This window comes from Solenopsis invicta, chromosome 5 (assembly GCF_016802725.1).
Source record: "Solenopsis invicta isolate M01_SB chromosome 5, UNIL_Sinv_3.0, whole genome shotgun sequence".
NCBI classification, from domain to species: Eukaryota; Metazoa; Arthropoda; class Insecta; order Hymenoptera; family Formicidae; genus Solenopsis; species Solenopsis invicta.
In genome coordinates this window covers 1,633,052-1,659,506 of record NC_052668.1, presented here as the reverse complement: position 1 = coordinate 1,659,506, position 26,455 = coordinate 1,633,052, and the positions used below count along the sequence as shown (strand labels likewise).

Sequence of the window (26,455 nt, the reverse complement as noted above, 5' to 3'; positions counted from 1 at the left end):
TACAGAGCTTTCATTTCTCATAGTATATGTTCTGTGGACGGATCATCTTGTAAGAGATATTCTCTTCTTCTCTAGTCACTGATTTTTCTTTTGAAAATTACGGCGCGGTCTTCTTAAATTAGAAAATGAAATCCAAGTTAGATTTATTGACTGAGCCCGCATGGAAACAGCTACAAGAATACTTTGACAACAATGGCTCGAAGATTAATATATATAATATGTTTCAACAGGATCCTAAACGTTTTGAAAAATTTAGGTACGTCTCTACTTCACCTTAAACGACCTTCATACGATCTTTAAAGGTCACTTATTTTATGATTAAAAAAATATTTTAAAATATTTCACGATTGTTTTTTATTATACACATAGAATTTTATAATAAATATTTTTACATTTTTTTTATCGACAATAATGAAAAGCAATGCATGCTTCTAGATAGTTACTTTACACTTAATTGCATTATAGTTGTAATTGTGGTTCTATATTTATTCTTATGTAAAATAGTTTAGAACTCTCTACTCCACAAGATGGACCAATTCTATTGGATTACTCCAAGAATATGATTAACAAGGAAGTACTTGATTTATTATTTAACTTGGTATGTAAAATTAATTTATATAAAATTATCTTGGTAAAATTCTCAACATTTCACTCACTGTTACTAAAAGTTTTAACAAAGTTTTTCCATTTCTCATATTTTATATATAATAATGCTGAGAAGATTTTGCAAAATGTATAAAATATGGCAACAGAAATCTTGCTTCTAAAATGTTTGCAATAAATTTGAAAACATAGAAATAAAACCAAAAGTTTTATCATGTCTTCAAAATAACATCAAAATGATTTCAAAATGATTATTAAAATTCTTTGATCAATCACGATTTATTTTATTACTTTGATGTTATACTGACTTATTGTTTTACTTGGGTATAACTTGTGATAAAAGCAACTGTTTAGTTCATGTATGTTTTATATAATTGGATTATGTGACAGCAACAACTATACTAATAGATTAAGTATAATATATGTTAGATAACAATTATTATTAAATAACCTTAACGTTTTAATTTTACATTTTTTTATTTGAAAAAGATTTTTGTTTTCAAAAAAAAAAAAGTTGATGAATGTTATCCAAATATGGACTTCAAATTTTTATTTTGTATAGGTAGAAGTACAAAAATGTTAAACAAATAAAATATTGTCTCATATGTGTGTGTGCGTGTGTGTGTGTGTTAATGTTTGTGTGGCATAGTACACACTTCTGAATATACGTCTGAAAAATTTCGGTGCTATAGAGGAAATCTTATTATATTATTATTTTATAGGCTCGTACACGAGAAATAGAAGCTGCGAGAAGTGCCATGTTTAATGGCGAAAAGATCAATTTCACAGAGAATAGAGCAGTTCTACATATTGCTTTGCGTAATAGAAGCAATATGCCGATACTGGTAGATGGTAAAGATGTGATGCCCGATATTAATGCAGTATTAGAACATATGAAAGAGTTTACAAACGAGGTAAGTTTGTCATTTATTTCTTTTTTTTTCTATAAACATACAAAAGCAAAATAATGTGAATACTTACTTGTTAAAATTGCTATTTATTTTATTAAGAGATTGACTTACTATTAAGTTTTAACACAAATTCTTGTCATAAAATCATGAAATGTTTTCTTATAGTAACAGTAATTTTTAACATTTGTCTTTAATAACATTTTTTTAAAATAAATTATTTTTTTGATAATTGTCATATTTATCATAAACTTTGAAAAAACTTATTACATAGTAAAAAGTAATTAAAATATTACTTATAAAAAATATAAAATTGTATTGAAGAAAAATTAGAGTAATAAGCAAATCAATTTTTTGTTTTAACTTAACTTTTACTAGCCATCGTAATTTTTTGTTCCTCACGAGCTATCATGGAATCATTCACGTTTTATGCTTCTATTAAAGGGTACACGGTAATGCAATGGTTTTCAACCATAATTTTACTTAGTTTCGACCTTCTAGTATATGATTAAAAAATGAAATGGCAGTAACAATTGGTGAAACTATGTAATTTGGGTAAATATGTGAATAAAGTTACAGCAAATGCAAGGTAATTTTTGAAAAATCAGTTGTTTTAAAAATTATAGAGAATTAATTCAAAAAAAGAATTAAAGTTAAAGGATCATATCTTTATTAAAAATATGTTCCATTAATTTGGATTCATAATTTAATGTTAATTTTACAACATGGATAATGCTTGTTTCTCTGATATAAAATTAGCGAATAATATGGGATTTTCAATAATTATAACTTCAGTTCTGTGAGTTTAATGAATTTTAATACGAATTTAATGTCGAAAAGTAAAAATTACATCTTTATATATTTTTAAAACCACACACACACACACACACACACACACACACACACACACACACACACACACACACACAGGGTGATTACTAATAAATGTTCTCACTTTTTACCATAGGAACATGATTTACCGACGGATATATATTTCTAACATATTATATTAGAAATTACAAATGCGTGTTTTTATAGTAAAAAGTGGAGACATTCATTAATAATCACCCTGTACACACACGCGCGCGCGCACATGCACGCGCGCACACACACACACACACACACACACACACACACACACACACACACCCACACACGGATGTTTTTAAACTAACAACATGTCTTGGACAGAATTGTAGTGATTTGCATTGATAACGGCGACATTGCAATTCATAATTCATTATTATCTCGTAAAAAACAACTTTTCTTCAAATTGGCATAACTTAGCGAAAAATTATCGTATCGAGTTCCGCAAAATCGCATTTTGAAGGGTAAAATTCGAACTTTTACAAGCTTTTTACCACGCACACGCACGCACACACACACACACACACACACACACACACACACACACACACACACACACACACACACACACACACACACACACACACACACACACACACACACACACACACACGGATGTTTTTAAACCAACAACATGTCTTGGACAGAATTGTAGTGATTTGCATTGAAAACGGCGACATTGCAATTCATAATTCATTATTATCTCGTAAAAAACAACTTTTCTTCAAATTGGCATAACTTAGCGAAAAATTATCGTATCGAGTTCCGCAAAATCGCATTTTGAAGGGTAAAATTCGAACTTTTACAAGCTTTTTACCTCATTGAGTTACGTCAACTGCTTTACTCCACACAACTCTAGAAACTGCACGTTCTATTTATCGATTTTGCAAGTTTTTGTTCTATCATCGGCTATTAGCAAATTAATTATGCCACTTAAGCGGCATTAAAAGTTTCTCAAAGTACTGGTTTCAAGCTGTAATTCCTTTTTTGAAACACTTCTGTATCATAAATATTTCCTGTTTTACAAGCGTTTAAAGTTTGGTAAATTTTTCCTAAATTTTTAGTGTACCGCTTTCTTTGGTGGCCAGTGTAGTTTGCTTATCCTTATTGACACTGGCAGTCTAGTTACTTTTATACAAGAATCTATTTGTAAAATTCTGTTGGGCCAGAATGTGGAATTGGATAAATTCAACTTTTGCGCTCTCAATAATTCTCTGATCGACGTTGTCGGCAAAAAAGAAATCTCACTAGAATTAGCATTGTTACCTAAAGTTCCTATTAAAATTAACTATCATATTATTTCTAATAATACATGGTTTACTCACATTGTTCTCGGACGAGATTTTTTCAATTTGTTAACAAATTGATTCTTGTTTATGAACCATCTGATTCTAAATGTGAGAATCGGGTTAAGTTGCTCAATGAGATTGTTTTTGCAGAAACGAATATCGACAGCATCGATGAGAATTCTCCGGATATCGCAATTTTTGGCATCCAAACGGATTTTTGAATCGAGACGGACCAAAGAGTCCGCGACATTATTTGTAGAGTTAACAAATCTTCATCCACTGTGACTAATGACGACCATGGTATAACTGCTAGGTTACACGACCATTCCATTTTCGCATATCTGCCTAGGCGTTTAGCATGGGCCGAACGATTACAAGTTAGAGACATTATAGACCATTGGTTGTCTCGCGGTATTTTCAAGGAATTCAATTCTCCATACTGCTCGCGTATCGTGCTAGTCAAAAAGAAGACCCGTAAGCTACGCTTATGCGTAGATCTACGCCCATTAAATTCACGGGTTATCAAACGAAAATATCCTTTTCTCGTCATAGAGGATTTGATGTTGCAACTATCAAATAAACTTATTCTTACTTTGTTGGATTTGGAGGAAAGTTTTCTTTTAGTCAGGATTCACCCTAATCACACGCAATACTTTGCTTTTGCGACCCTGGACGGTCAATATGAATTCTAACGTTTGCCTTTTGGATATTTGGAATTATCTGTCGAATTGTAAAAGAAACTGATCTAAATTTTGCAACCTTTGATTAAAGCAAATAAAATTTTGGTATACATTGACGATATCCTCATTCCGATTACCACGATCAAAGAAAATCTCGAGATTCTCGAAGCTGTGTTGCGATTGCTGCGACAGCATTTGTTTAATGTAAATTTTCTTAAGTGCCAATTTCTTAAAAATCTAAAATAGAATATTTAGGTTACATTGTTACTAACCAGAGTATTACTTTGAGTGATAGACATGTAGAAGCGATTAACAAATTTCCAGTCTCTTGCAATGTAAGGGAATTACAAAGATTTTTGGGCCTTGTCGGCTATTTCAGAAAATTCGTAAAAGGATTTGCCAAAAAGGTTAGACCTCTTTATAATTTATTAAAAAAATCGGTTGATTTTGATTTCGATAATTAATGTATTGAAGCTTTTGATACTCTTATGTTTGCTCTTTGAGTATCCGGTGTTGCGGGTGTATAACTCCCAATCCGCGACTGAATTGCATACTGGTGCAAGTGCATCTGCTCTTGCAGCAATTATGCTACAAAAACAGAATAACAGAAAATAGGCTCCGATAACTTATTTTAGCCAAGCAACGAATACGGCAGAGAGCCGTTATTTATTTGAATTGGAAATGCTTGTCATCGTCGAGCGTTTTCATTCCTATTTGTATGGTTTACTCTTTACAATTGTCACTGATTGTAATGCACTCGTATTTGCGGTCAACAAAGCAAACCTCAACCCACGTATTGCTTGATGGACCCTTCAATTGCAAAATTATTCTTTTAGTATGGTTTATTTGTAAAGGTACAAAAATGGCCCACGTTGATGCGCTAAGCCGCATCGTGGTCTCTTTAGATTTACTTCTATTAGAAAAGGAATTGCAATGTCGGCAGTTAGCTGACCCTCATATTCCAACAATTGTAATTTTTTTGGAAAAATCAGATCATGATAAATATGAATTAATCGAGGGTTTGTTTTACCGCAAATGTAAGGACAAACCTCATTTTTACATGCCAGATTCCATGGTACCAAATATACGGATATACCTCGATAATTACGTTCACTGTGGTATTGAAAAAACGGTGAAAGGTATCACCAACAACTACTGGTTTCCGTCCATTCACAAACAAGTACGAAACCATATTGACAATTGTTTAACTTGTATGTTGCATAATTTGGTAACCAATATCAAAAAAGGTAAACTTCAATTTCATTTTACCCCTGCATATTTTATGCACACGGTTCATTTAGACCATTTCGGTCTTTTAACTAAAACTACTGACGGCTTTTGCTACGTTTTGGTTATTATTGACGCATTTACGAGTTTCACTTTACTTTTCCCGGCAAAGACTACTAGCTTGAAAGAGACCATAAAACACTTAAATTGGACATTTAATGTTTTCGGAAATTCCATGGAAATCATTTCTGATTGAGGAACCGCTTTTTCATCTTATGAATTTTCTCAATTTTTGCAAGACAAATACAGATAAGTTGCAGTTGCTGCGCTTTGGGCCAACGGGCTCGTTGAATAAGTTTTGCATGGCCGTCACATTTTCTGTACACGACCGGTGAATAAAGTTTGGTTCTGCAATTGTATTTATGGCAAAATGACGGCAAGAAAAATATGGGGTTTAAGGAAAAGAATATGTTTATATGAAGGAACGATTTTAAAAGAAGATGGACTCTGTTTAAGTACCACTTTCTTTGTACAAAATAAGATTTGTGAAGAAAAAGAAGAATTAAAAAAAAGTTATGTTTGATAAATTATGTTTGTGAGATGGACTGGTTTGATGTAGACTTCTGTACTCCAAGGCACATAATTACAAGAGAATTGACAATGGAGAAATTGAAAGTAGGATAGACAATAAGAGCGAGGAGATATGAAGAAAGAATTAGGATAAGAAAAAGAAATATAAGGAATGTTAGGATGAGAAAAAAAGATATGTTTAGAAGGATAATTACGAAGAAAAAAAGGAGAAGTATTACAATAGAAATGTATGGGTAATAGAATCAAGAGAGTTGAGAGAAAGAAGGAAGGAAATAGAAATAGAATTAATATTAAGGGAAAAAGATATGCAAAGAGGGAAGAAAGTTAGAATTGTCAAGGCAAGGTATAACAAAAGGTACGAAAATATAATGGTAAATGTTGAAAGTTCTAATTATTTAGGGAAAGAAAACTGGAGAAAATAAATAGGAATGACAAATTAACGAGTTTTGATAAAAATTAGGTATGCAAATTTGGAGCAGGCTTATAAGTATTAGTTGGAGGAGAGAAATTGGGCTTGTTCTGCGAAAATGGTAGGTATTAATTGTATAGTATAATAATGTAAATGTAAAAAAGTACGAGTATATGAAGGATTGGTTTGTGGAGCTAGATAGATATGAAGAGGAAATTTATAAATAGAATCTGGACGGAGGAGTTAGATATAACAAAGGCTAGGATACTAAAGAAACTGTGGAAAGAAAGGGAGAAAGAATTGAAGAAAACGGAAGAGTTAAAAGAACAAGAAGAGGACAAAAAAAGAAAAGAAAGTAGAAAAAATATATAAGAAGATAGGTGATAAAAAAGAGACAATAAGACTAAACAAATAAGTTTAGGCAATAGAAATGAAGATAGAATTTTAGAAATAAATGCATAATGGAAAAATGTAAGTAATGAAAGAATGTTAATATGTGTAACGGTTTAAGGCTCCTGAGTACTCGCCGCGGCCATATTGAAGTCGTGACGTCAGAAGCGAGAAATTGCGTGAAATCACACGTAATTTTGTCAAACATGCCATTTGTAAATAAAGCCAATTTGGATAAAACAGACTAATTAGATGGTTTTAAAACACTTCTAAATATCGGTCACGACTATCCTTTTTTTGTCTTGCAGTCAGTAAATAGTCATAAAAAGCACGTAAATTGACGCTTATTCAGACAGAAAAACACACGGATAGCTATTGAAAGGAGTGAAAAATGTACTTTTATGTATAAAATTTAAAGAAACTTTACTCGCGGTTTATTTTTATGATTTTGGTAAATACGAGACAAGTCATATTTTCACAATGAAACACATAATAACAAAATGACATGCACGACAACATCTCATCGTCAATCTGTCACGTTTCACGTGTATTAGTTCTAATTTTGTCCGCGACGGAATGTCGCTACCGTCAACGCAGAGTTTTCGGCTGAGGAGTCAGGAGCCTTAAAGACTTAGCAATGTAAAAAATAAAAATGTATAAATGTGAAAAGTATAAATGTATATAATGGTATAGGTATATAGAAAAAATAAAAGTTTTATTATGTATAAGAAAATAGTATTGGAGAAAATAGAGAAATATATAGAAATGTAAAAAAAAACGTAAAGAAAATATTAAAAAATGTAGAGTATAGAAATGTATATAGGTAGAAAATAGGTAGATATAGAATAAGTAGCGCGAAATGGCATAGATGGATACGTGAGTTTTTAATTGTTTTTGTAAAGCAAATCCCCTTTTTGGCCATATGTATGTTGAAGAAAAAAAATAAATGTATCAATATAATCGATTAATTATTTAAAAAGAAACACCCTGTGATGGATGACTAAAGTTGCTTCTTATTTCTTTTACTTCTGCATCTTTCAAAATTTGTCTTTTGTTTTTCAAAACGTCTTTTCAGTGCAATCATCTTATTTAAATATTGTCGAATTATTGTGAATAGTTTAGAAGAATAAGATGCAAATTTTCTTTTTTAATATCTCAAGTAATTAAAGGCCGTTCTGTTAAAAGAATTGTACAGCATTGATAATTATTCAAGCATTTTATTGTTCCAACAAAAATAGAATTTGTGTTAACAGTGTTAAAAACAAATGGTGAATCAAACTCTTATTAATAAAATAAGTAGTATATTTTCAGGCATTCGCATTTTGTCTCCTGTATATCTTAATATATAAAATATGTTTATTTACAGATATTGACAAAACAATGGAAAGGATTTACCGGTAAACCTATTGAAGATGTTGTTAATATTGGAATTGGAGGCTCTGATCTTGTAATTCTTACAAAATGTGTTTTACCGTGAGTCAGGTATCTGTTTAATATTTAATATTTATTTTTATTCTAATAGGGTCCACTTATGGTAACTGAAGCTTTAAAAGCATACAGCATTGGGCCTAGAGTTCATTTTGTTAGTAATATTGATGGCACTCATGTAGTTGAAACTCTTAAGAAGTTGAATCCGGAGACAACTTTGTTCATAATAGCTTCCAAGACGTTTACAACACAGGAAACTATAACGAATGCAACCACTGCCAAGCAGTGGCTCTTGAAAGCATTAAAAGATGTAAGTATGAGTTAGAATTTAAGGATGTATTACATCTATTTTTAAAATAATGAAAAATTATAGGTTTATTTATATTGCATTTGAAAATCAATAATACATTATTTGGGACTGACAAAATTAAAACACGAGTATAGAAGGCCTATGTTACAGCGGTTTTTAGTGCCAATTAATAATTTTTAATTTTTACAATTTCCAACTTAAATTGCGCGCCGTATTTTGTTAAATTTGAAACATAGTCATGAAGTCGGAATAATAATATTAATGCTTTAAGAAGCATGTATAATATTCCACGACTGTGTTATAAGTTTGACAAAATGCGGCGCGGTTTGAGTTGGAAATTGTAAAAATTAAAAATTATTAATCGGCACCAAGAACCACTGTGACTGACATAGACTTTTTGTTCTCATATTTGATAATAATACACAAAATTGGGCGGCAATTTTCTACCTAGATCAGAACTTATTTTAATCATGTATTTTAATGGAAATGTATTAAGAAATAATGATAAAAATCTGATTTTTTAAAATACAATTACTTGTATTCAAGATAATCTAAAATGTAAAATTTTATTACGCTGAAGAGATTATTTTGTAAATAAAACTTATTTATTTACGAAACAACAAAGTTCAGAATTGCAATAAAATTTTAAATAAATCTTGAATACTTAAAGTATACAAAAAATTAAGATTTTTGTCATTGCTTTAAAATTTTAATATTATAACAATAAAAGATAACAAATACAGTAAATAAATTATGAAAATACATTGTTTAATAAAAATAGAATATTGAAACACATTTTTTATGTGGTTTATTTAAAGTATGAATATTAACACATTTATAGGTAATTTATAGGTAAATATTCTTAATATATTGATTATTTAAATATCAGTTTCTGCTTAATATGTGTTCTCTTTTTTCTGATACTACAATATGAAATTATTTAGGAAGCTGCAGTAGCCCGTCATTTCGTAGCATTGTCTACCAATGAACAAAAAGTTAAAGAATTTGGCATCAACGTGAAAAATATGTTTGGCTTTTGGGACTGGGTTGGAGGACGTTATTCATTGTGGTCAGCTATCGGCTTATCAATCTGTTTGTCAATTGGTTTTGATAATTTTGAAAAACTTTTAAGTGGAGCTCACTTTATGGATCAACATTTTTGTACTATGCCGTTAGAACAAAATGTAAGTCTATGAAATATGAGAAATCACATTTAATAACAATATCGAGATAGTCAAATGAGTTCAAAATGCCGTCATGTTGCTGTCAACAGTTGCAGCAACAGATGTCGATAAACTAAGGATAAAGTGTTTTATTATATGTGAAATGTTGCTCTCATGTGAATTCTAAATTTGCTGATGATAAATTCATAACATCTTTGTTCTACGCAATAAATATATGTATGATAGCAATATAATGGCAATGATTTTCCTCGGTTTGCTGTCCGCACTTAACAACATATTGACAGTAACATTATGGTAACATTTGCAAAAATATGAATACCATGCATTTGATGAAAACATTTTGAAGCTATTAATAATTTTTAATTTAATAATTCTCTAATTATTAATAATATCTTAATACTTTTATATTCAGAATAATTAGAGGAATTAAACTCATAATTGCATTGTCAAATCACATTTCATTAATTTTTATTTTTAAGTCCAATTATGCAAACTTCAATTTTGAAAACTCGATTTTGAGGTATCCTTTCATGAAATGGAATTCTCTTGATTCAAAATATACTTTTGTTAAATTAAAATTAAAATTCTTGTAACGTTATGTTTTTTATCCTTTAATATATGGTTTTTATTTACAAGAAACTCAGAGGATCGATTATGTAACATTTTCCCTAGGACGAAAACATGAAAAGTGAAAAATTTCACGTGAACTGCACAATTATGTACGATTCCATGGGATCATGTAACTCACTCATTAATGAAAATATGACCTTTTTTGCCATCAACTTTAGTAGCAAAAAGGTAAAAATTTAAGGCGATGTTGGATCGGTCTCTATACGTGCTTATTTTTGGCCACTCATATCTCTTAATTGGCTTTACAGATCGCAAAATCTTTTTACACAATTAAAGTAGTGACATAAACACACCTCGCTAGCTGTAATTTAATACGAAAAACGAAAGTTGATTAAAAAGTTATAATTTAATTATCGTCGTTTGCAGCCGACTTGTGACAACATGTGTCCTATATAAAAATTTTTAGACATTGTGTGTATGAAATAAGTAGTTAGCGGGATGTGAATTAAATGAAAGAACAATACGGCGCTCGTAGAATAATTTTAGAGGCTTTAGTATAAAAGATATAAATATTTGAAAATTGTTTATATAATTTTCACGTATATTGGTGCGAAGAGCAGAAATTGTGTTCATGGTAGTTCAGAGATCTTGAATAGAGGCGCTTAAATCAAAAGAATAATGACAGATAAGTGCGACAAAAAGCATTAGCCTATTTCCCTTACTCTTCACCTCAAACGCGACCCTAAGTCCGTCGAAGAAAAATCTGCAACAATCTGCAGTACGTCGAGTGAGTTCCACCGTTAATCCAGCATCGCCTTAAGGAATTAATAAATGTATTTCGAAATTAGAATAAAAGTGTGATAACATTTTTGCTGAAATTGCTAGTATTGAAGAGGTTGTCCTCTTTGGTATTGTATTGCATTAATTTACGTTAAGATTTGCATAAATTAAAGTTAATTTTAAAAAGCACTGTTTATATTAAAAGCATTGTTTATATTAAATTATAATGTACACTTGACGCCAAAATGAAGGGATCACCTATTTTGACACCGAAAAATAGGTAATTTAAGAGAGTATAACTTTGTCAAAAATGGTCGTAAAAAAATTTTAAGAAAGCATTTTAAAGCTTGAAATTTCTAATTTTGAGATTGATAAGTCATTAAACGATTTACAGATTGTTTACAAAGTTACGCGCATTTAAATGGGAATGCGTCAAATCTCGAAATTTTTTACAAACTTTGCAAAGTTTTACGCCGCGAAATAAAAATTGCACGCAAATGCGGTTTACAGCATTTGAAAGCGTAAATCTTTACCTTTTAATTTGCGTTTCTGTTGAGTGTTGTACGATTTTTTTTCACTGAGTTAGGCAACACTGAAGCAAAAATGACCTTTTATGCTTCAATGTTGAATAATTTAGTGAATAAAAAATGTACAAAGCTCAACGCAAATTAAAGGTAAAGATCCACGCTTTTGAATGCTGCAAACTGCACTTTTGTGGAATTTTTATTTTACGATTATTTTATTTTACGTGGAGCTTTGCAAAGTTTGTAACAAAAAATCCGATAAATGTCAAAATGTTATAAAAACTTTGCCAAGTTGTACAGCGTGAAATAAAAATCGCACATAAATGCAGTTTACAGTATTTGAAAGCGTAAATCTTTACTTTTAATTTGCGTTTTTCACTGAATTATTCAGCAAAAATGGTTCCTCTTTTCAATGTTGAATAAATCAGTGAATAAAAATCATACAATGCTCAACTAGTATGCAAATTAAAGATAAAGATTTACGCTTTTGATTACTGTAAACTGTATTTCTGTGCAATTTTTAATTTACGTCAAATAAACTTGCCAAATTCGTAATAAATTTTGGCGCATCTTTATTTTTAGCCATATAGCTCTGTAAAAAAATCAGTATATGTTTTCAAAGTTGATATGAAAATTGTATGTAGAAACATTAAGCTGTAAAATGCGTTTTAAAACCTTTTATTTATTATCTTTGTTGATTTATCATGTTACACTCTTTTTTGGAGAGTAACTGTAAGTGATTGTTTAAGTTTGCTGTTAAACGCTTATTTAATTTTTGCTGAAGTTGATATTTAAACTTCGTAAAAAGAAAAAATTATAAAACGATCTTCCAGGGCTTATTTTAAAGGACGAAACCTTTTGATTATTTAAGTTAATTTTTCTCGAAGATTTTTTTACACTAGGAAATAAAGTAAGAAATTCAAGAAAGATTTAAAAAAATCAAAAATTTGCAACATTGAAACAAATTTTAGTATTTGCAAATTGTTTGCCATTCAAATTAACATGAAGTCAAAAGTTAAAAAACCTTTGAAAAGATTTAGTAATTAAAAAGTAATCCACGATATTTTTGATGTTTTATTGCATTATGAAAAATTTTTTGTTTTGCAAATTTTTGATTTTTAAAAATCTTTCTTGAATTTCTCACTTTATTTTGTAGTGTAAAAGAATCTTCGAGAAAAATTAACTTAAATAATCAAAAGATGTTGCCCTTTAAAATGAGCCCTGGAAGATTGTTTCATAATTTTTTTTTTTTTACGAAGTCCAAATATTGACTTCAGCAAAGATTAAGTGAACGTTCAACAACAAAATTAAAGGATCACTTATAGTTACTCTCCAAAAGAGAGTGTAACATAATAAATCAACAAAAATGATAAATCAAATGTTATAAAACGCATTTTACGCATTTAATATTTCTACATACAATTTTCCTATCGACTTTGAAAATACTGATTTTTTACGGAGACATATACTGATTTTTAACAGCTATATGGATAAAAATAAAGATGTGCCAAAATTTATTACGAATTTTGCGAGTTTATTTGACGTAAATTAAAAATTACACACGAATGCAGTTTACAGCGTTCAAAAGCGTAAATCTTTATCTTTAATTTACGTACTTGTTGAGCGTTGTACGATTTTTATTCACTGATTTATTTAAATTGAAAAGAGGAACCATTTTTTGCTTCAGTGTTGAATAATTCAGTGAAAAAAAACTCGTACAAAGCTCAACAAAAACGCAAATTAAAGGTAAAGATTCATGCTTTCAAATACTGTAAACTGCATTTGTGTGCGATATTTATTTCATTCTGTACAACTTGGCAAAGTTTTTATAAGATTTTGACATTTGTCGGATTTTTTTTACGAACTTTGCAAAGCTCTACGGCGTGAAATAAAAATTCCACAAAAATGTGGTTTACAGCATTCAAAAGCGTGAATCTTTATCTTTCATTTGCGTTTTTGTTGAGCGTTGTACGATTTTTACTCACTGAATTATTCAACATTGAAGCAAAAGACCATTTTTGCTTCAATGTCGTCTAACTCAGTGAAAAAAAATCGTACAACACTCAACAAAAACGCAAATTAAAAGTAAAGATCCACGGTTTTAAATGCTGTAAATCGCATTTGCGTGCAATTTTTATTTCGCGTCGTGGAGCTTTGCAAAGTTTGTAAAAAATTCCGAGATTTGACGCATCCTCATTTAAATCCGCGTAACTTCGTAAATCTGGAAATCGTTGATTTATCAATCTCAAAACTAGAGATTTTAAACTTTAAAATGCATGTAAAAAAATTTTTTTACGATTATTTTTGACATAGTTACACTCTCTTGAATTATGCTTATTTTTTGGAGTCAGAATAGGAGGTGATCCCTTAATTTTAGGGTCGAGTATAGTTTAAAAAATTAGATTCCTACATAATAAAATAATTATTACAATATAGATCATAAAAAATAAATATATTATATTTGTAAATTAAATTTATGCAACATAACTAAGAAATATTGCTATTTATTTAAAAATATATTTTTTTATCACTTTTTTTATATAAATAAATTTTTAACTTGAAAGAGAATTTAAAAGTTGCCGCTGAAGCGATTTGAAATCAATAAAATAAAAACAGAAAGGTACGAACCAAGCTAAATGTATATGCTTTAGTAACAGTTATATATCATTGAGAAAATATTTTATATTTGTTATTTAACTTTTTTAACTAGTGAAAAGGTGAATTTTGCAGCATAAACTAAATTTTCACGCATTTAATCTAATACATAATCGCTGTGCGTGAAAAGATTCACGTGAACTCTTTATGGGTAAAAAATAGAAAGTGAAACGTGAAAAATTTCATGTGAAATTACATGATTGATCCCCAGTTTCACCGCGTCCATCTATCGACGGTGCCGCGTACTGTTCGGGTAACAATTTCTTATTGTCAATACTTTATTAGCAAAAGCTACAATTAAAAAATTTCAACGATTTTCAGTATATATTTTACGACATAAGTAAAACGTCAGATGTGACATCAGTTTGCTATTATGTTGCCAACAGGATACTGTATGTGAAATGTGATCATCGCATACCGTTACTTTGCTATTAACATGGCGCGTTATTAACCCTCAACGTTTACTCTTAAAATTTTATAAATGAAGATGTCTAATTTTTAAATTGATTTCGCCCTCATGTTACTAACTCAGTTTGCACATAAGATTCCGATTTGACAAATTGACGGCAACTTCACAACTCGTGCAATTTATTAGTTTACCTAATATGTTAAATCATGCTTGACTATCTAGGTAAGTCAATAATTACAAAATAATGATTTAAATAATCAAAAAGCATAAATAAAATATATATACCAACAAATTTAAATAATTATATAAATGTTATTATGTTGATATCAAAGTTCTTGAGTAATTGTTCGAGAATTCTTTCTTGACGCAGTGTTGCGGAAAGAATTAGAATTAATACCTGAAAAATGACGTACGTGTTGATGAAATTTTATCTTGCATCCTATTTCGTTATTATGTGCTTTAGAAAATGTGACTTGTTTCGTATTTATCAATTTTATAAAAATGGATCGTAAATAAAGTTATTTCTGAATTTTATACAAGGTGTTCATTTGAAAAGTTTTCAGTTGATTATATCGAAAAATATGAAAGATGCAAAAAAAAAGTTAAAACACTTTTTCCATGATTTCGAAGGAGAAAGAGAACGGCACTCTTGATTTTTTATTTGGAGGGCGTTTTTAACGTAATTTGAAGGTCAAATTTGTTTTTTTAAATGGAAATGTATATTTTTTATTACAGGATCTTATTCTACGTAAAAAAAACAAGTAATTTTTGTAGGAAACATTTTTTTGTTCGATTACTATTTTTGGAGATATAAAGGAAAATTGCAAGGCATAGTTACTGCATAAAATTTTGTCATTTATTATAATAAATGTTATAATGTTCTCTGTTGTTTGCTAAATAATAATAAAGGCGATTCTGCAATTCTCAATAAACATTTTGGACATTTGGAAACAACGGAGAACATTTTGAACATTTGTTATAATAAATGACAAAATTTTATGCAGTAACTATGGTTTGCTATTTTCTTTTATATCTTCTAAAATAGTGATTGAACAAAAAAATGTTTAATTCAAATAAAACAAGGCGAGCTAAAGAGCCGTGCTGGGTGTTGTGTTATTGATTAAATGTAATAATGTAATTATTTTCAATCAGTACCGTAAACGCACCTTTTCGAGAAGATACCTCAATTTCTTTTTGCATCACCCATTGTGTCATAAAAAGGGTATTGTTTTCAGTATGGTTAATAGAGTTATTTTATTATCATACCCGCAGTTCCATCAAAAGAATTTTACTCTTTTGATTAACATTTTACTTGACAACAATCACCCATTAAATTTTATATTTTTCATGATCCAATTTAGGTTAAAATATCTTTTTTATAAAAATATGATATTGAGGGAGCGAATAAGAATACGACAAGGTATTTCACGATTCTTTACATCAATTCGGTATCTGAGAAATTTTTGTCGTTCCCTAGTAAGTATGACTGCAATGTAGCCTTCACAATCCCATATAAACTTAATAAGTTTATAATCACGGGAAAGATTATATTGATCGACTATCGTGTAACGACGTAGTTTATAAAATCAATTGTAGAGATTGCGAGTCTTACGTGGGACAGACAAAACGTTAAACACGAGAGTCTCAAAGCAGATGTTAGAAATGCTTGTTTTCCCTCGGTTATTTTGAAACATCGTATTGAGAATAATCACGATTTTGATTGGGAGAACGTAGAAATTTTAGATAAAAAAACCATTTTTTGTAAAAAGATCGATATTTAAAATATTGCATATCAAAAAACAACCAAAAGGACTTTCAATACTTTTTGTTCTAAATTATTGGTAGTTGTCTCTTTTTAGTTTTTACTTATTCTCTTTATGTTGTTTTTTATTGTTTTTACCAGATCATATTCCGAAAACGATATCTATTCACGGTCTTTGGGATTATCATTTAGACTATGTCGTTTCCGACATATCACGATTTTTGTAAGCGAATGTCGCATTTTACGTTTGGTAAGATTTTTATTTGTCAACTAATTCAATGCGTGATGAGATGATAATTTGTGATGAGATTTGTAATCTTAATGTAATTTGAATGCTTGTTATAGATTTTAAGTCTTGTACTGAGGAAGACCGTTGATTAAAGGTCGAAACGTTTACATTTATTTGGCATTTGGTTTTGGTGCACAACATCTAGCACGGCTCTTTAGCTTGTCTTGTTTTATTTGAATTGATATTTATATAAGCCTTGAATTTTGTATTTGTTTTTAATTTAAAAAAAAAATATATTTCCTACAAAAGTTATTTGTTTTTTTTTACGTAGAATAAGATCCTGTAATAAAAAAATATACATTTCCATTTAAAACAACAAATTACGTTGAAAACACCTTTCAAATAAGAAATTGAGAGTGCCGTTCTCTTTCCCCCTCGAAATCATGGAAAAAGTGCTTTAAATTTTTTTTGTATCTTTTATATTTTTTGTGATAATCAGCTGGAAATTTTTTTAATGAACACTCTGTATATAAAAGTATATTTTTCAACAAATATCTGTATGTATTCTTGCTTGAATAGATTTCACTTCATGTGATTTTTATGATTATTTATTAACTCTCAGAAGAGAAAAAGATGAGTCCTATTTTTAAAAGTGTTTTAGAGTAATCTTATTATTTAATTTTTTTATATTGTTTTTATTTACAAATGACACGTAAAAACTTTTATGTGTGATTTCTCACTTATGACGTCACGATTTCAATATGGTCGTGGCTACTCAGAAGCCTTAAAAACTATAGGTATTATAATAATTTGAACTACTTGGAAAATGATTTTCTTATATATCTAATAATTTATTTTAATCTTTTTAGGCTCCTGTCATATTAGCTTTACTTGGCATATGGTATCATAACTTTTACAAAGCTGAAACACACGCATTATTGCCATATGATCAATATCTACATAGATTTGCAGCTTACTTTCAGCAAGGCGATATGGAAAGTAATGGAAAATATATTACTCGCTCTGGAAAGGCTGTAAATTACTCCACTGGTATGTTCTACAATATACAAAATATATAGTAAAACAACTAAGTGAAAACTGATCGATAAAAATGCCAAATGTATGAGAAGAAAAAGTCTTCATTGATTGAAACGGATCTTGATGTTTAGTAACATAAAATTTTGCGTGCATTTTACAATTTATAGAATATATAAGTATATACAGATAGAATCTTGAACATATCGAATGTATAAACGTTTTTTATTAATTAACAAACAAATTTTTTAGGCCCAATTGTGTGGGGAGAACCAGGTACTAATGGACAACATGCATTCTATCAATTATTGCACCAAGGTACAAGACTTGTACCGGCAGATTTTATAATTCCCGTTCAATCTCAAAATCAGGTAAACAATTTTTTATAGCATTATTTTATTTATTAGACTTATATCTGCTATTGTACAATTTTATTTAATACAGATTGATCCACATCATACAATTTTACTTGCTAACTTCTTTGCGCAAACTGAAGCTCTAATGAAAGGCAAAAACGAGAATGAAGCTCGAGCCGAATTGCAAAAATCAGGATTAAGCGTTGAACAAATAGAGTTATTATTACCACATAAGTTGTTTGAAGGTAACAGACCGACAAACAGCATTGTAGTAAAAAAACTAACACCTTTCATTCTTGGTGCTTTGATTGGTAAATACTTCTTGCATACAATTACATGTTAAGTATTTGACAAATCATAGAGCAATTGGTGATATAGCTATCTCAATTATTGTCCTAATGACTTCTACTTTTGTCAATTGTAGTATTAGAATAAAAAGTATGACAACATTATTTATTGAAAATATTTTCATGTTAAACTATCATATAAAGACTATCATATAAATAAGGTTGGAGAAAATCATGAAAAAAAGTTTTTTATTTAACACATGTTTTTAATGTTTTAAACACATAATATATCATAATTATATGTTTAAAACATGTTTGAAACATAAGTTTTATTAACCCTCAAAATAAACATAAATATACGAATATACTTGACAATAATGAGTACATGTAAATAGGAAGACAATATTAAATGTGTTTGGCAGTAATCGAGAAGGTAGCATTCATTAACTGGTAATAAGTTCAATATATTTTTTATATTTTTACTTTTTTTATTAAAAAGCTTTATATAATATATATTAAAACTTGTGATTCCTCATTCAAGAACTTCATTGACAGTAGCGACGAACAGTAAAACCAATACGCGTGAAACGTGACAGGTTAACGATAAAATTTTGTCTTTCATGTCATTTTGTTATTATGTGTTTTATTGTGAAAATGTAACTTCTCTCGTATTTACTAAATTTGTAAAAATGGGCCGCAAGTAAAGTTTCTTTGAATTTTATACATAAAAGTATACATAAAATTTTTCACTCTTTTCAATAGTTATCTGTGTTTTTCTGTTTGAATAGGCTTTATTTTAAGTGCTTTTTACGATTATTTACTGACTATTAGACGGAAAAAGAATAGTCAAAGTGTATTTGTACAAGTGTTTTAAAGCGATTTAAAAAAATGTTTATTATTAAAGTTAAAACAAATTTATGTCCCAGTAAACTGAAGATGGAAAATTATAATAATAACCTAAATAAGTTTATCTAAATGCAAAAATTAAATATACAGGGTCATCGAAAAGTATTGAATTATTTCGATTATTTTGGAAACTAAGCATTTTAGAAAAAAGCGTTTCATATAAAAGTTGTAGGGTTTCAGAAGATCTGTTTACTGATTTTATCAGTTTAACTTTGGATGACATCGCCAAGATTAGATCAAAATTACGTTAACTTTTTTAAATCGAACACTTTATTTTTGATTCTAGAATTTAATGGCTGGTGTCGAGAGCTTTCTAAAACTCTACAAGAAACCTTTTATTTTTGTTGAGCATTTTCCGAGTTGTGAGGCTTGAAAGCTACAGTGTACTGTAACTTTCTTCAAACGTCATAACTCGGAAAGTACTTAACGAAAATAAACTTTCTTGTAAGGTTTTGGAAAGCTCTTGACACCAGCTATTAGATTCTAGAATCAAAAATAAGGTGTTCCATTTAAAAAAAAATTAATGTGATTTTGATATGGCCTTGGCGACATCTAAGGTCAAAAGATCTATTTTACTGATAAGATCAGTAAAATAGATCTTTTGAAACCTTACAACTTTTATCTGAAACACTTTTTTCTAAAATGCTTAGTTTTTAAAGTAATCAAGAGGTCTGATACTTTTCGATGACTTTGTATGTTTTGGGCTTACTTATCCATCTTCAGTATGTTACAAAAATTAATGACCTGTTCAATGTGCAGATACAAAATTTAATTTAAATACACATAATATGTTACTTAAATAAAATACCGCTAATCTGAAACGAAATCTTGTTCTCACTGTCAAAAGAAAGCGTCCGATAGGATTTATCGATTTTCAAGAGAATTATGTTGTCAAGTTTTTATGTCGCAAGAATTATTATATATTGTTAAGTTAATCAGTATTTAAAGAAAAATGATGTGAGTCAAGGTACGCAATATCTTTATGCGTGGTCTAAGTGTAGTGGCGTTAATTTTGACTTACATTATTTTAGATATGATATTATTAAGATAGACTTGAGTTGAGATTTGAACGCCATTGTACTTGGACTATGCACAGAAATATTGCGTATCTCGACTCGCATCATCTTTTTTTCTCAGGCACTTTTTTTTGACGGGGACAAGATTTTATCTCAGATTAGCGGTATTTTATTTAAACGATATATTATGCGTATTTGAACTAAATTTTGTATTTGCACATTGAACAAGTCATTAACTTTTGTAACATACTGAAAATGGATAAGAAAGCCCGAAACACATATATAATTTTTGTGTTTAAATAAATGTTATTTAGATTAATAACATAATTTTCTATTTTTACTTTGCTTGACTTGATCTTGTTTTGTTACCTTAATATTTTATTTTTGCATATTTTGAACTTCAAAATAAGTGTTATTTTTATTGTATTTTTTAATATTTATTATACATATATTTGTACAAAAACTACAAACTAAACATATCAGATTCCACTGTGGGCTTAAAACAGCAATAATTGGGACAGCAGTTACTCTAAATATTCTTTATATCTTTTTGCAATATTTTTCTTGAAAATTATACAATAAATCGAAAATATTGAGATAAAAGAACTGTTTATTCCATAACTTATTTTTTTACGTAAAATCATTTTTTTGCCGATTGCATCATGATTTATTGGATATTAGTCATTATATATTAAATATAATTATCTATTTATAGACAATTGATTAATTTTTTTATTTCTATTTTTTTCAGCGATGTACGAACATAAAATTTTCGTACAGGGTATCATTTGGGATATCAATTCATACGATCAATGGGGGTAAGAAGAAACTATATATTTCTGCATAAAACATCAAATTTTTTGCCAATATAGAAACATTTTTAATACAATAAAAAATATTAATAACGTTTATATATATACAGGGTGGAGTTGGGAAAACAACTAGCTAAAGTCATTGAACCAGAACTAGCTAGCGAGGAAAATGTTACAACGCATGATGCATCGACTAATGGCTTGATAGCATTCGCTAAACGTTACAGAGCCTAAATATATTATTCAGGCTACGTTTTTGTTATAAGATGTTTAAAATAGATGTGTCAGACATAAAAAGCTTGTTCCAAGTAACATTATATATCAGAGTTTATGTATACTTAGCATAGTTGAGGAAAAAAGGCATATTTAACATAGTTGAGAAAAAAGGCATATTTAACATAGTTGAGGAAAAAAGGTACAAACATGCAGCTTAGACATTTTTAAGATATTTTTAAGATTCTTAATTTCTCATATGTTAGGTTATGATGTCTAAGTGATATAAAGTCTGCTTCAAAATGTATTAAAAATTTATAGTTTATGCTATATACATGATACAGATTTTCAATATTATTAATACATTATGGAGTGCGCCTTTAAATGCCTGTGGCATGCATAACTAATGTATTTTGCTGCATAGAAAAAGAAATAATAATTTAATGTTACGATATTGTAATAAAGTCAAAATTGGCTAGAAAAGTTTATCGGGTGAAAAAACCATAAATTTCGATTTTTACTATTTTAGATCCAATGAAATAAACTGGTAAAAACTATGAAACTAACAAATATATATAAGATATTAAATGCTGTAAGGTCGTTAGGTATTGATAAGCGAGCGAAATAATTAGGAGAACAGTGGAGTGTCTTGGAATAGCAGTGAGGATGCTAGGTGTCCGAACGAGAAATTCCGAGTTTAAATCCCGATCGGTTCTTAATTTTTTCATCGCTTACATATACATGTAACACTGAAATATATTTGACTTGATTAGGCAGTGTGAGGGCGTACGGGTGTATGTATGAAGATAGACCGAGGTTGAGTATGAGTGTTTTGTATATTAAAAAGAATTAAGAAAGTAAAGAGGTATGAGCTATAGAGATAGGGGACTAGAGAAGACGGAAATTGGAGGTAGAGGATAAAAGAATTTGCGGATATTGGAAGATATAGAAGAAAGGAACAAGAATAGGTAAGGGCGGACAATGAACCGGGAGAATCCGGGAGGGCCAGTAATGTAGGAAGGCAACGGAATTAAACACAAAAGAAAAATATAAATGGTGACGGTGTGCAAAGTAAAAGAGTTTTAGGAGAAAAGTAGAGAAATTTATTGAAGAAGGAGAAAAAGGAAATCTGTTAATAAAGAGGGATATTAATATAAGAACTGGCAAGTTAGGCGGTAGAGATACAGGGAGAAATAGCTATAGGAAGGCTAAAGTGACAGGTAATACAAGGAATCTGGCAGAATGGTTTATGAAGAGAGGATGGCATATTGTGAAATTGTGAATAAAAGAATGGAAGGAGATTAGAAGGAGGTACGATTGCATAGAGGTACGGAGGAGAAAAATGATATTATAGGAAAGAAAAACGTAGCAAAGAAAAATTGTAAATTAGAATGTAGAATAAGAAGAGGATTAGGTATAAATTTAAGTAAAAATGTAGGTATTGTAGAAGTAAATTAAAGGTATGGATAAATGTACCCTATGATCAGAAAGTACCGGGAATTTTTTATTTAAAAGTACCGCGCATGCGGGAACCGGTTTATTTTTTTTTATGTTGGTACGACCTTAAGACGCACATTTGTCAGGTTTTAGTGCCATCCGATCATTAGTGTCTGCCTGGCGTTTGTTTACATCAGTCAACTTTTTTCATTTTGTCGCATTTTACCATGAATAATTTTGTTGAACAAAGAGTTTGTTTGAAATTTTGTGTTGCGAACGAAATTTCGTGTGCCGATGCACTGAAAATGTTGCAAAAAGCATTTTGCGAATCTGCTCTATCAAAAACAAGAGCATACGAGTGGTATAAAGACTTTAAAAGTGGTCGTACAGTGGTGGAAGATTTCCCTCGTTCCGGACGTCCATCGACGTCGAACACCGATGAAAACGTGAAGAAAGTGAAAGAAATGGTGCTTGAAAATTGTCATACCAGCTTAAGAGAGATGTCTAGTGAACTTGGCATTGCATATGGAACGGCACAGCATATTGTGGTTGATGTTTTGGCTATGAGACGCGTGGCAGCCAGGCTCGTTCCGAAGGATCTGAATTTCTTGCAAAAACACCAATGAATTATTTGACCAAACATCAAGTAAATACCATCAAACAAGCACCGTATTCACCTGATATGGCCCCGTGCGACTTTTTTTTGTTCCCCAAGTTGAAGTTGCTACTTCGTGGAAAGAGATTTCAGTCGATCAAGGAGATTAAAGAGAATGCGACGAGGGAACTAAAGGCCATCCCTTCGTCGGCCTACCAGGGATGCATGGAGGACTGGGTCAAGCGTTGGCACATGTGTGTTGCTTCAGATGGATCATATTTTGAAGGAGATAAAATAAATTTGCCTGAAATTTAACTCTATTTTGTTTTATTTAAAAATTCCCGGTACTTTCTGATCATAGGGTATAAGTACTAATTGTTAATCAAGTATCCGGATGACTTGGTATATGCAGAAGGAGATAGAGGGAACTTAAATCACTGGCCGTTGGAGATTGAAGTCATAAAGCATAAAGGATGGAGCAAGAGATATAGGAGACGGACAAAAGAAAAAGGAAATAGGAATAACTGTATAGGTCAAGGAGGCAATAGAGGTGGAGTGATTCCCAGTTGCGTACACAATAAATCGGACACAGCAAGTTGAATGAAACGGACACAGTAGGAAACGGACATACGATGATTGCAATCGGACACAGTAAGAAACGGACACACGGTGGTAACAATCGGACACAGTAAGAAATGGACACACGGTGGTAACAATTGGACATAGTAAGAAGCGGACACACTGACAATTGAAAGCAATAAGAAACGGACACACAGTGGTAACAATTGGAAACAATGACAATCGGACACAGTAAGAAATGGACACAGTGATAATCGGATACAGTAAGAAACAGACACACAGTGATAACAATCGGACACAGAAAGAAACGGACACAGTAAGAAACGGACACAGTAAGAAACGGACACACGGTGGTAACAATCGGACACAGTGACAATTAGACACAGTAAGAAACGGACAATCGGACATAGTAAGAAACGGATACAGTGACAATTGGACACAGTAAGAAACGGACACAATGACAATCGGACACATTAAAATTGATTTCAGTGATAAAATGGATATATTTATTCAATTATGGAGGAGAGGCAAAGCCCCTCCTACTTTCAAGCATTTACTTTCCGTACGATAATTTAATAAATATATTTTCTAACTAAACCAACCCAAATTCAAGTTTTAAATAAAAAATTGTTTAGTGTGGAAGTTGCAACCGTATCCATTTCTTACTGTGTCCGTTTCTTCTAATTCCAATTCCAATTTTTAGTGATGCCCGTCCCCTATCTTGATTCGCGGGGATTTGACCTTTTCTTCAAAGTTAACTTAAGCCTCCTCTCCAAACGGCGAACCGAGCGAGAGTTGGAGAGGTCAGAGTAATGCAATTTCAAAAAGTTAAGTAGGATCACAAAATATTTGGTGTGGTACGCGTTTCGTGCTCTGATTTTGTTTTGGAGTCGTTGGTATGAGTTGTAATTGAGTGGGGATTATTTTGGAGCACAGAGCTCTTCCCTTGAATCGCGGATAAACCGCGAACTCACGTGCAGGCGTCCGCAAGGTGGGAGGATTTAAATTTGAATTTGAAATGATTTCATAAAAGCAAGGAGAAGGCTACATAGTTTGATCTTTGGGAAACCCAGAAGAGGAAAAATATTTGTAGCTGGGACTCATTTGGAATCAGTATGTTGACTTAAAATGTATAGTCTGATCTTTTTGGATTTGGTAATGGTGAGAGGAAAGGAAAGGTAATGTGGTTTATGTCTTGTCTGTAATATCCACATTTGCATGCTGGGGAACCAGCCAAGTTCTTGCGGTGTAGTTCGTAATTTAAATTATAGTGTCTACTGCGGATTTTATTGGGTTGTTCGGAAAGTAATTTCGTTTTTTTCCAACAGAGGGCAACTTTACACTTAAGCCGCATAATCATTATATATTTTGACAACTGATATAGCAAGGCTTGTTTGTGAAAAAGTTCGATTGATTCTACGCAGTAGTTTTTGTTTGGTGCCCTATCAAATATGGAAAGTAAAAAGCAGCATTTTTGGCATATTTTACTTTTTTACTATCGAAAAAGTAAAAATGTTGTTCAAGCAAGAAAAAAATTATTTGATGTGTATGGAGAAGATGTATTGACAGAACGCCAGTGTCAAAACTGGTTTGCGAAATTTTGACCCGGCAATTTTGATGTTGAAGATGCACCACATTCTGGAAGACCAGTTGAAGCTGATGAAGATACAATAAAGGCATTAATTGATGCAAATCGGCGAATAACAACAACTTGTGAGATCGCTGAGAGATTTGGTTCATCAAATTTGATCGTTTATGATTATTTGAAACACCTGGGTTTAATCTCAAAGCTCGACATATGGGTTCCTCATGTTCTTACAGAAAGAAATCTGTGCGTTGACGTCTGTGATTTGCTTCTCAAACGTCAAAAAAATGATCTGTTTTTGAAGCGCATTATTACTAGGGACGAAAAATGGGTTGCCTACAACAATGTTAAACGCAAAAGATCATGGAGTAAAAAAAATGAACCGGTTCAAAGCACTTTGAAAGCCGATATTCATCAAATAAAGGTGGTGCTATCTGTTTGGTGGGATTTCAAAGAAATTGTTCTTTTTTTGGCTTCTATCGGACAACACAACGATCAATTCTGAAGTGTACTGTCATCAACTGGACAAATTGAATGATTCACTTAAAGGTAGAAAAGGTCAAAATTGATCAATAGAAAAGATGTATTGTTCCATTAAGATAATGCGAGACCTTACATAAGTTTGGTAACTCGTCAAAAGCTTTTACAGTTTGGATGGGATATACTACCACACCCACCATATTCTTCAGATCTGGCACCTTCTGATTATTATTTGTTCCGGTCTCTACAAAATTTTTAGACGATTAAACTTTACTTCAAATGAGGAAGTCAAAATCATCTGGATCAGTTTTTTGCCAGTAAAGAACAAAAATTTTATGA

At 30.6% G+C, this 26,455-nt stretch overlaps 2 protein-coding genes across 3 annotated transcripts; both read left to right on the top strand.

Annotated features, from left to right (window-relative positions):
* LOC105206436 (glucose-6-phosphate isomerase) lies at window positions 1-22,930 on the top strand. Of its 2 annotated transcripts, XM_039449117.1 has the most exons (11): window positions 1-256; window positions 505-598; window positions 1,326-1,517; window positions 8,331-8,411; window positions 8,487-8,702; window positions 9,647-9,886; window positions 17,685-17,865; window positions 18,103-18,221; window positions 18,295-18,517; window positions 21,167-21,233; window positions 21,338-22,930. In XM_039449117.1, exons 1-11 carry the CDS (start codon window positions 126-128, stop codon window positions 21,459-21,461), a joined length of 1,668 nt encoding a protein of 555 aa, XP_039305051.1. In that variant the 5' UTR covers window positions 1-125; the 3' UTR covers window positions 21,462-22,930. The 2 variants fall into 2 exon arrangements, with proteins under 2 accessions (XP_039305051.1, XP_039305052.1); XM_039449118.1 differs by lacking the exon at window positions 18,295-18,517.
* Window positions 22,308-26,141, top strand: LOC113005520 (histone-lysine N-methyltransferase SETMAR-like). The gene is made up of 2 exons (XM_039448888.1): window positions 22,308-22,350; window positions 25,678-26,141. Exons 1-2 carry the CDS (start codon window positions 22,308-22,310, stop codon window positions 26,139-26,141), a joined length of 507 nt encoding a protein of 168 aa, XP_039304822.1.
* Window positions 26,142-26,455: the final 314 nt, after the last annotated feature.